This window comes from Arvicola amphibius, chromosome 12, assembly GCF_903992535.2.
Source record: "Arvicola amphibius chromosome 12, mArvAmp1.2, whole genome shotgun sequence".
In the NCBI taxonomy this organism is placed as follows: Eukaryota; Metazoa; Chordata; class Mammalia; order Rodentia; family Cricetidae; genus Arvicola; species Arvicola amphibius.
This window is the reverse complement of record NC_052058.2, coordinates 120540625-120551390: the sequence shown is the minus strand read 5'-3', so window position 1 is coordinate 120551390 and position 10766 is coordinate 120540625. Positions and strand designations below refer to the sequence as shown.

Genomic DNA, 10766 nt, shown 5'->3' with positions numbered 1-10766 from the left:
CTAACAGAGGCAAGGCTGGGTCAACACTGGGCTACTAGGGAGCATGGCACACAGAGAAAAATGCAGGTGGGTCCCATTCCTGAGTCTGAGGGAGGAAGCTGTGGTCTGGATCCCTGAGTCTGAGGGAGGAGATTGTGACCTGGACTCCTGAGTCTGAGGGAGGAGGCTGGAGTCTGAACTTGTGGGTGGGTCCGAGGGCAGAGGGTTGAGAGCAATCCCGAGTCTCTGTTTCCCTCAGTAGGCTTCATGTGGGCGGTGTGGTCAGTCCGTAGTTGGTTTGAATGGTGGTCTGGATCCAGTTAGTGAATTTGCAGAGATTGGTGTAGACACTTGGTATGCCAGGCTGTCCACATTCTCCTTGCCCCATAGACACGAGCCCTTGCAGGGATCTGTTGCACACAATGGGACCGCCAGAGTCCCCCTGAGAGAGAGAGAGAGAGAGAGAGAGAGAGAGAGAGAGAGAGAGAGAGAGAGAGAGAGAGAGAGAGAGAGAGAGAGAGAGAATGAATCCAGGAGAGCATGAGGTGAAGATAAACATGAAGTCCCAGAGCGTCCACCCTCAGCATGGTAGACAGAGACAGGAGGAAGGCAGCGCATGCCCTTGCAAGAGCCTAGAGGCCACCTAAACAGGAGTCATGCATCCACACAACTGGCTCCTTCCCTGAGGCTGGCTGTCTCCTCCAGTCTTCCTTATCTGCCTCTCTGTCTCTGTGTTCTGTATAAATCTATGTCCTCTTCATTTTTACTTTCTCAGGCTGGATATTTGTGCTTTTGGTTCTTTTCTAGGTCTATTTTTCTTTCTGCTCTGTAGTACTGGCAACGGAATCCAGTGCCTTCACCAAGGAGCTCCACCACCGAGTCACACACCCCACCACTCACTGGAGGACTTAGGTGAAGGAGCTCCACCACCGAGTCACACACCCCACCACTCACTGGAGGACTTAGGTGGGTGTTTTGCACTGATTTATATTCCTAGCCATCTTTTTACATTTTATTCTGAGGCACAATCTCACTTAGCTGTCCAGGTGGGTCTTTCTTCTCAGCTCCCTGAGTGGCTAAGCTTAGAGGTCTGAACAGCCTTGCCTGGCTTCTGGGTCTCTGTGCTTCTGCCTCCCTCTTCCTCTCTACTCCCCTACCCTCGCCTCCTCTTCCTTTTGAGACAGGGTCTCACTGTGTATATCTAGCTGGCCTTGAACTCACCTGCCTCTGCCTCCCTGCTGGCTCTTTGCATTTCTTATATTCCCGTCTCAGTGTCCCTCGGGTGTACCTTCTGCATCTCCCCACCCCCATCTCCGTTCCATCCTTCTGTATCTCACATTGCACGAGTCCTTTCGGTCCTGCCCTCCTCCAGCGCAGAACATGCTGAGGTGGTACACAGGGTCATAGAGCTGCTGGCAGGTCTCCTCTGACACGACGGACAGGTTCACACACTGCAGCAGGCTGGGCAGTCTCCCTGGGACACAGAACGGAGGGTCAGTCGCCTTTGACTGGCTGGGAACCTTTGCAGAGAGGGCGGCCATGTTCCCAGAAGCTCACCGTTCCTTAGTCGACCCCAGCCAGAGACTAGGCAGGTATCCCCAGGGGTGGGGCACTGGGACGCCACAGGGATGCGCCTGATGGTGTTAGTCTCCATCACTGATTCGTTTAGCTTGATGAGCATGAGATCGTTGGCATAAGGAGGGTCGTTGTAGTTCGGGTGCTGGATGGAGAGGTGGGCCTCTAACATCCGGCTGCCAGGCTCTTGGGAGCCTTCCAGGCTGTGCAGGCCCAGTCCCACGGTGTACGAACTGAGGATCACCCAGCAGTGAGCTATGCAGTGGCACCTTGTCTCCCATCTCATCCTCCACCCTAAAGCAACAGTGACCTCCCACTTTGCCTTTTCCTTCCCACTAGACTGTCCTGGTCCAACTAGGTTGGGCTCCCCTCACATCTGTCAACGCTGTGGCTCCTTGAGCGCCCTCTGCTGGCCGAGGCTGATATTGAGACCCCCCCCCCTCCCCTCAGCATCCTGCCCCACTACCCACACTCACTCCTGTATGCAGTGTGCTGCTGACAGCACCCACTGCGGATGCACCAGGACTCCAGAGCAGAAAAATAAATTGTCTTCTGAGAACAGTGCCGCCTGCCAGGGTTGTGAGTGTGGACGGCAGTCCTGGCCTTGTATGATCCGACCGCTGGCACTTGAAGCTAAGGATCCTGGAGATGGAGTAAGAATTGGGAGGTATGGGGTGTGGAGCAGAAGCGTTTCATGGCTTCTAGGATGGGGAAAGGGTTCAGGGCAAATTTGTGAGCACGGTCGGGATGAGAGCTCAGAGTTAAGGGGGTGGTGTTTGAGTGAACGGATGTGATCAGAGGTTGCAGTGTTTGTGTGTTGGGGTGTGGAACCTGACTGGGAACAAGCTGTGAATCCTGGGTTAGAGCTCCTTCCGGTAGGGTCTGAGTGAAGGCGAGTGGTTACAGCCTCAGGGAGAGGCCATGTCAGGACACCAGTGCAAGAGGTAGGATTAGAGCTCTCAAGGGTAAGCTATTTCGGGATTTTAGGGTCTGGACCATGGGTGGGGACAGGTTCAGGATGCAGCCACAGGGTTCCTGGGGGTTAAGATTTAGTTTAGGGGCTTGATCAGGGCTTCAGGGGTGGAACCTGAGCTGGGGTCAGAATGAGAAAGCTGGACCAGGTGGGGTGCAGCTGGACCAGGTGGGGTGCAGCTGGACCACTTGCATACACGTGGCTGGGGCTTCCCAGGTCCTGGGAGGAGCCACGCAGAAGGGAAAGAAAGTGCTTTGAAGGTGGGTGGTCAAGTCAGAGTGGACTGGACACAGGCAGGGCTCACTGCCATAGGGTGTCAATTAGGAATCAAGGTCCCAACCTCCTGAGAGGGGCTAGGGTTCACCACATAAACTGGGCAGTTTGGGGGACAGTCAGGAGGAGAATCCATGACACAGGGAACAAGGTGTTACTTCAGAGATGTGGACGTGGCTGGGAATAGGCAGAACAAGTTGGGCCAGGAATTTTAGGGGAAGACTCTGGGAACAGGGAGTATGGCTGAAGCTTTGGGGTTTATAAGAGTCAGAGTCAGAGAGGGGAGAATTACCATGGAGGGGTTAGCAGAGTCAAGGCTGCATGGAAATTTGGGAGATAGAAGGGACTAGTGTCCAGTCACCAAGCAAGTAGTGCCTGGAGTGATACAGGACTCAGAGGGGTGGGGTCAGGACTCAGAGGGGGTGTGGTCAGGACTCAGAGGGGTGTAGTCAGGACTCAGAGGGGTGTGGTCAGGGCTCAGAGGGGTGGGGTCAGGGCTCAGAGGGGTGGGGTCAGGGCTCAGAGGGGTGGGGTCAGGACTTAGATGGGTAGGGTCAGAGCTCAGAGGGGTGGAGTCAGGGCTCAGAGGGGTTGGGGTCAAGGCTCAGAGGGGTTGGGGTCAGGGCTCAGAGGGGTGGGGTCAGGTTCCTTGAGAGGAGTTAAGGCCCAGGGGCCTCATTAGGTTTGGGAGCCAGGATTAATTGTCATGAGGGTGGGGTAGCTTGGAGTCTCAAGCTAGTCTTCTGGACCCAGGAACCATTTCTCTCTCACACGCAGAGCCATGTCAGGAGTTTTTAGAACACAAAACTTCTTCACTCAGCTGGCCCAGACAAGATGAGACACCCAGGCAGCTACCCAAGAGCTCTTCAGCTTTGTGGCATGGCTGTGCCTCCCTTGAGGCTCACCACGGTCACACCCAGCCACAGCCCACTCACCCAGACATCATTATCCCAGAGGGGGCCGGGAGCTCAGCTGGTAGAGTGAAGCTCAGGTAGCATGCACAAAGCCTTGGGTTTGAATTCCATGTAAACTGGGCATGGTGGTACGCACCTGTAATCCCAGCACTTAGGAGATGGAGGCAGAAGGATCAGAGGTTCAAGGCTGTTCTTAGCTTTAGTGAATTCAAGGCCAGCCTGGATGGGCTATGTAAGACTCATTAAAAATAAACAAACCCAGGAGACAGAGACAGTCTCACCTAGTCACCCGGGAATGGGCACGAGTCATGCATTCTCACGACCCACCTCACTCCAGCCCACTGTCACCTGTCACTCCTTACTGCCCCACGGTAGTCAGAAGCAGTAAGACACTGAGTCACCTGGATGCTGGCTGACACTGTTCCCTCAGGCACACACCAGGACACACACACTCAGATACCTGTGACCCCAAGGATGAGATGCCCCAGGAACCAACCCCAGGGGGTTCTTGCAGTGACCATCATGCTGGCTCCTGGAAAGGAAGACAGTGAATCTGGGGATGGCAATCCCAGTCTCTCCATCTCTCCGGATGTCCCCAAACTCTCTGCTTTGTTTATTGTGTTTTGGGATATAACTGGGCAGAGAGAGATGTGGGGTAGAGGGAGAAAAAGGGGAGGAGGAGGAAGCATCTGTCTAGGAATGGGCTGGTGGGGGGATGGAGAGATGGAGGCATAAAACTTCACTTAGGATACGTGAAAGACCCAGGCAGGGAATTCAAGAGGTTTGGGCAGAGGCAGCCAGAGAGTCAGAGACCAGAGTCAGATTTGGAGTAGACTAGAGAGATGCTTCTAAGGAGAGGGAGAGAGAGAGAGAGAGAGAGAGAGAGAGAGAGAGAGAGAGAGAGAGAGAGAGAGAGAGAACGAGATCTTTACCTGTTGTCTCTGGACTCTGGAGGAGTCTGCGATTCTGAGGCTGAACTGAGCTGAGCAGAGCTGCCACCCACAGGGGCCCCCACAGGGCTTATAAACCTCCTCAGCTGGGGCTGGCCCTGCCCCCCAGGGGACACATTCTACACGTCAGGTGCTGCAGACTCCAGCTCAAAGCCCGCAGGCTTCCTGATGGAGTCCGGGACACAGGAAGGGAGCAGTGCCCAGATCAGTGCCCGATCTCAGCCTCTCTTGCCTCTTTTCTCCCTCCTCATGTTTTTCATTCCTTCCTTCCTCCTCTCATGCCCCTTCTCTTATTCACTAAATAAAATTTCCCCTACATCACTCCCATATTCTTTTTCTTTATGAGTTCCTTCCTGTGTGTCCTCCAAAAGCTGCCCCAGCATCACATCCAGCCTGCATCTTGTATGCCCTTGGGAACCTTATTTGTGACTTGTCTCTTGATCCTCTGTTTCCCCATGCATAGGACCAGGGTAACCATCATTCCATGCCTAGCTTGAATTCAGATAAGCCTGCAGACAGACCCTCCCTCTGCAGGTGTCCTGGTGCAGAGGCTTCTGGGAGCCAGAGGGAGATAAAGGCATCCTTAGTCAAGAGCTGAGATTCAAGTGTGAGAAGCTGCAGCTTAGCTGTGTTCCGGATTAGAGATGCTATGGTCCAGGAGGGAAATTCTAAGGTCCAGTATGAGATGTTGAGGTTAAAGTGGCAGTGCTTGGTACCCACTCTGAGGGATGAGGCCAGTACTGAGGACAGGGAGGCCAGCTACAGGAAAGAGTAAAGAGGTGGGTGGCGTTTTCTTTGTCTCTCTTCCCCCTGGGTCAGGTGGAGGTGACTTAGAATTATCTGGGAACAGACTGAGACAGTGGAGGCATTTCTGGTCTCACATGATGGAGATGTTTGCACTAAGATTCTTCCAATGGGCAGAATCAGTCTGAGGTGTGGGGTGCAGAGGGGCAGAGACAAGGAGGGGCTGATGTGAGCAAGAGGTCTGGGAGAGAGAGAGAGAAAACCACAGAACAATGTGGAGGTTCAGAGAGATGGAAACTTGGAGATCCGAGGACGGGAAGAAGCAGAAACACATACCCAGAGGGACATACAGCTGAGCAGCACCCAGCCCCTCACTGGAGATTCTAGACAGGGGCTTTACTTTTGAGTCATGTCGTATCTCAGTTCCTTTGCTGCCTTTCTGTAGCATCCTATACATCTCTCAGAGCCCAGTGGAACAATTTAGGCACAGTTTTGTGTGTTAATTCTTCTAACATCTATTTTCCTCTAGGCTGGGAGTCCTTTGAGGACAGATCCTTGTGTTTTGGTTTTTCTGGTGAAGTTCACTATGGAGGAGTTAAATGGATGGGTGCAGACATACAGATAGGAGCAGAGAGCACAGAGGTAGACAGTGGGAGGTAGACAGTCGGTAAGGGAAAACAGTTTCAAACAGTATCTAGTTAACTTCTGGGGAGCACAGCCTCTGACTCCACCTTCAGGGCTTGCACACAATAGAACTGGAGGATTCCTTATCCAGCGTACTTGGGCCAGAAGAAATTGGGATTATGGATATTCTCTCTGTCTCTGTCTCTCTGTCTCTGTCTCTTTCTGTCTGTCTGTCTCTCTCTCTCTCTGTGTGTGCATGTGTATAGATGTGTTCATGTGTGTAGGTGCACATGTGTGCAGGAAAATGTGTGGAACTAGGGGTCATCCTCAGCCATCACTCCTCAGTGTTACCCCCCGTTTTATCTGAGACAGGGTCTCTACAGGGACTGTAATTCCCTGATTCAGAGAGGCTGAGCCCCAGGGATCCTCCTGTTTCCGCCTCCCTAGGGCTGAGATTATAAGCACCACCACACATGACTTTTTTTTAATTTTTAAATTTTTCTACCCATTTTCTGGGGATGGAACTCAGGTCCTCATGCCTAGAAGGCAAGCGTTGTACCCACTGCGCCATCTTCTCAATCTGATTCTCAAGTATTTCCTAATACATGAGAAGTCAGCGAGAATGGAGAGATGGCTCAGTTACAATCCCATACAGCCTGGTTCCCAGTACTCACATTAGGTGGCTCACAAATGCCTGTAACTCCAGTTCCAGGGGGTCTCATGCTCTCTTCTGGCTTTCTTGGGCACTACGTGCATGTGCATATCTCCCCCCCCCCCACACACAGAGACACACACACAGAGACACACACACAGTTAAATAAAACTAAAATATTTAAAAAACCATCACATTTATGCATTTACTTATTTATGCATGTGCTTATTTATGCTATTTATATTATGTACGCCAGTGCACACTTCTCAAAGTCAGACGACAACTCGTGGAATTGGTTCTCTTCCTCTACCATGTGGGTCAAGGGGATGGAATATAAGCAACTTGACTCACTGAGTCATCTTGGGCCCCTCTTAAACTTTTTGTGAAACGTAGTCACTCTATAACTCAGACTGGCCTTGAAGTCCTGAGAATCGTCGTGCCCTGGCTTCCTAAGTGCTGAGAGACAGTTTGAGGCACCACACACAGCGGGTTTGCATACTCTTCCTAGCACGTTTTGTGACGTGGAATTCACCAGTTGAAGCTGTTGGTTTTGTGTAAAACCTTAGATTTTGCCGGGCAATGGTGGTGTAAGCCTTTAATCCCAGTACTCTGGAGGCAGAGACAGGTGGATCTCTGAGATCAAGGCCAGACTGGTCTACGGAGTGAGTTCCAGGACAACTACGACTGTTACATAGAGAAACCCTGTCTCGAAAAACCAAACCAAACCAAACCACCACCACCAGCAGCAACAACAAAACAAACAAACCAAAAAACCAAACAACAAAAACCTTTAGATTTTGAAGTGTTTTTAGATTTCCTGACTTAGAGACCCTGAACCTCTGACTCATTTCCCTTTGGGTGACTTTGTGGATTAGAGAGGCCTGTGCACTTCTTTTACAAATAAGGAAACTGAAAGTCAGAGAAAGGCTGAGGCTGGGGGATTTAGATGGATCAGCAGAACAAGATGAGCTGGACAGAACCTGCACAGTGAGAAGGTGGCCAAAATGTCAGATGCTGAGAAACTTGGGAGCTAGGGGGTAGAATAATAATAATAATAATAATAATAATAATAATAATAATAATGATGATGATGATAATAATAATTCAAAAACAGAAAGGAAGGCTACCATTTCTATATCACCTATTCCTTTGCATGTGTTGTTGGAATTGCTTTAAAAACATAACCCCTGGAGGCCCAGTACTATGCCCCACTACGTAAAAGAGGAGACAGAAAGGTCAAACAACAAGGTGCAGTGAGCTTGAGAGGGAAGTGTGTATTGATCACGTTGTTACCTTGTCTCTCAGAGAACTGCAGTGCCGAGTTGGAATGGTGCCCTGCTTCTGCAGGGACACAGGATACGGGGGAGCCTGCGGCAGCCCAGGCTGCACAGCCCTCACCTGACCCATCTTCCCTTACTTCTACACACATGTGAGGTGCAGCCTGGGCAGGCAAAGACTGGAGGCTCCAGAGTCTGGGGCAGACTGCCAGACAGAGACCACTCCTGGCAGGACCAGAAAAACAGGTCCTTCTGCTGCAGCAGGTGAGCCAGGCTCCACCGAGGAGACTCTTCCAGTCCTGGCTGGGGTCCTGCTGGGGGCCCAGGCAGCATCAAGTGACTGTTTGGGTGGAAGCTTCACCCCAGCCTCCCCCCTCCCACCACCCCCCCCCCCCCCCCGCATCCATATACCAAAGAGTCTGGAATGTTCAGGAGAAAGCTCCACCCCAAGCCCTCCTTCCCCCATCTCTCTCCAAACCTCACTGCATCTCAGAAAGCCTGCCAAATGATGACCCTTCCCCAAAAGATGCCCAAGACCACTCCCACAGGGTATTTAAACTGCTTTCCAGAAAACAAACATGTAGTTTTCCGGTCTTCCTTTCCTGTCTCCTCTCTGGGAGTGTGAAAGCCATCCAGGAGCATTGGTATCTATTAAAACTGGGCTTTTTCTAATTCAGTTTGATTTGGTCTGATTCAGATTATTGCATCGGTAAAGAGATTTATTGGGATGCAAAAACTTTTCAGTGACTTGTTAAATTTTCCCTGCTAGCCCTTCAAAGAACTGTAGGTTGAAGTTGAACTTACTTCAAGGGCAGGGACAGGTTCCGCCCCTGCTTTACTCAGCGACACGAAGCTGTCCTCTCACTTAATAAAGAGCAGTGTTTTCTGTCCTAAGTATGAGCAAAGAATGAGGGAGTCAGTGGAAAATTCCACATGGCTTCCAAAGAGAAGCCAGGACCAAGTTGGGGCAATCTCCAGGATCCCCTTAAGAAGTGAAAATAGGGAGACTTAGGAGGAGGAGAGAGCTGGAGCTCTCAACAGCCTGGGGGAGGTTCGGGCCTAGAGCTGGCCCAGAGAACATAATTGGACCCCAACAGTGGGAAGGACTGTGAGTGAATGGGCAAGACAAGAGGGGCCTCAGTAAACATTCCCATAGTCAGCTCAGAGGAGGCTGCTGCTGCGGGCCGTGATGCAACTCAATGATGGGGAATTGGGTTCTGTCCCTAGCCGCTCCCCAGAATATTATAAGTCATAGGAGAGTCTGCTACATCAAAATCCCCAGAAAAGAGAGCACTGGGGTGTGGCTCAGTGACAGAGCTCAGCGCAGGCCTGCGGACATGTCTCAGGGGTGATTTCCTAGTGTGCACCAGGCCCTGGGTTGCATCCTGAGCATCACAGGGGAAATATTTTTTTGAAAAGAAAGTCTCAGCTATCCTGGGAGGAGCCACAGGGTCTTCACCTGGACTTCTCCACTAGCCGGAGAAACTAGAGCCCTTAGCTCTGTTTTTAATCACTGAATTTGGACCCCATCACTCTGGTTAACGCCACCCCCTGCCAATGTTAAGAGGTGCTTCTTGCCTTGGTTCTATACTCTCCCTTGCTAGCCCTCTGCATGGGGAGGCTTCCGTGTTGCTTGCGGTCTCCTCTGATCTGTGTAACCCACACTTGGCTCCCTGGGGCCTCACGCTCTGCACATGCAGTTGAGCAGCTTTCTGAAATCAGTGGCCACTTCTCCGGCTTTAGTAGGACACCAGCACGAAAGGTCAGGAGGTTCTGAGTTGCTCTTGTAAAGATCACACATCAGTGAGCAATGTGGCCACTTCCCATTCATGGCCTTATCTATCTTCAGAGTGTGAACCCAGGGGCATCTGACAGTTTATCACATTTTCGTTTCCTGTCTGGCCCTTTTGACCCTAGCAGACTAGAGATGGAGGGAGGGGTGGGAAGAGGGTGGAGATAGATAGAGATGTGGAGGTAAAGGAATCAGAGGCAAGAAAGTTAAAATTGTCAATAAAAACAGGCAGAACGATTCTCCTTTCAGGGCTTCTATTGTTGTGTTAAAGATCGATCATGGCCAATAGCAACTTGGGGAGAAAAATGTTCATGTCACCTTGCAGGTCACCCTTCATCACTGAGGGAAGTTAGGGCAGGAGCCTGGAGGCAGGAGCTGAAGCAGAGACCACAGAGAAGCCAGTAAGCGTCATTCCTCCATGGCTTCCACAGTGTGTGCTGCGCAAGGCCTTTGGAACCCAGACGATCACGAGTCCCAGAGGTTTGGCACTGACTCCAGACTGCTGGACTTTGGTTTTGCTTTGATCTGACGGCTCTGGCTCTGGCTCTTCCCTTTTGGAGTAAGAAAGCATGTAACTTTTTTTGATTTGACAGGAGCCCCCAGCATGGCACTATTTCCCTTGCGGCAGATTGATTACATTGGACCACTTCCATATTGGAGGAGACAGCACTTTGTCCAGGATAGATAGTTTTTCTGGCTGTGGGTTTGCCTTTCCTGGATGTAAATGCCTCTGCCAAGAGGACCATCCAGGAGCTCACTTACAGAATGCCTTGTCTAACACCTTGGTCCTCCATCCAGCATTGCTTCTGTGTATTCCGCTTCTCAGCTAAGGAACTACGGCGGTGGGTTTATGCCCATGGAATCCGCTGGTCTTATTACACCATGCTGAAACTGTCGGACTGATAGAGCCACGGAATGGCCTATATAACCCAACTGTTTTGGTTACCAGTCCTTTTTGTCCTTTTGACCTTCTGGCTGCTACACCTCATTTTGTCCTCTCCCACATGGCCCAG

General features: G+C 51.3%; 1 protein-coding gene across 1 annotated transcript; it reads right to left on the bottom strand.

Moving 5' to 3' along the window:
* Nucleotides 1-244: 244 nt before the first annotated feature.
* Nucleotides 245-4238, bottom strand: Klk4 (kallikrein related peptidase 4). Its single transcript, XM_038314135.1, has 5 exons — nt 4175-4238; nt 2031-2196; nt 1537-1787; nt 1317-1453; nt 245-421 (listed from the first exon to the last, which is right to left on the bottom strand). The coding sequence occupies exons 1-5, from the start codon at nt 4236-4238 to the stop codon at nt 245-247; spliced, it is 795 nt and encodes a 264-aa protein (XP_038170063.1).
* Nucleotides 4239-10766: the final 6528 nt, after the last annotated feature.

Coding starts and splice junctions, on each gene's coding strand:
- Klk4 (XM_038314135.1), bottom strand. CDS start 4,238: ATGATGGTCACTGCAAGAACCCCCTGGGGTTGGTTCCTGGGGCATCTC. Junction 1,788..2,030: donor GCAGCACACTGCATACAGGA/GTGAGTGTGGGT, acceptor GGTGATCCTCAG/TTCGTACACCGTGGGACTGG. Junction 1,454..1,536: donor CTGGGGTCGACTAAGGAACG/GTGAGCTTCTGG, acceptor TCTGTGTCCCAG/GGAGACTGCCCAGCCTGCTG.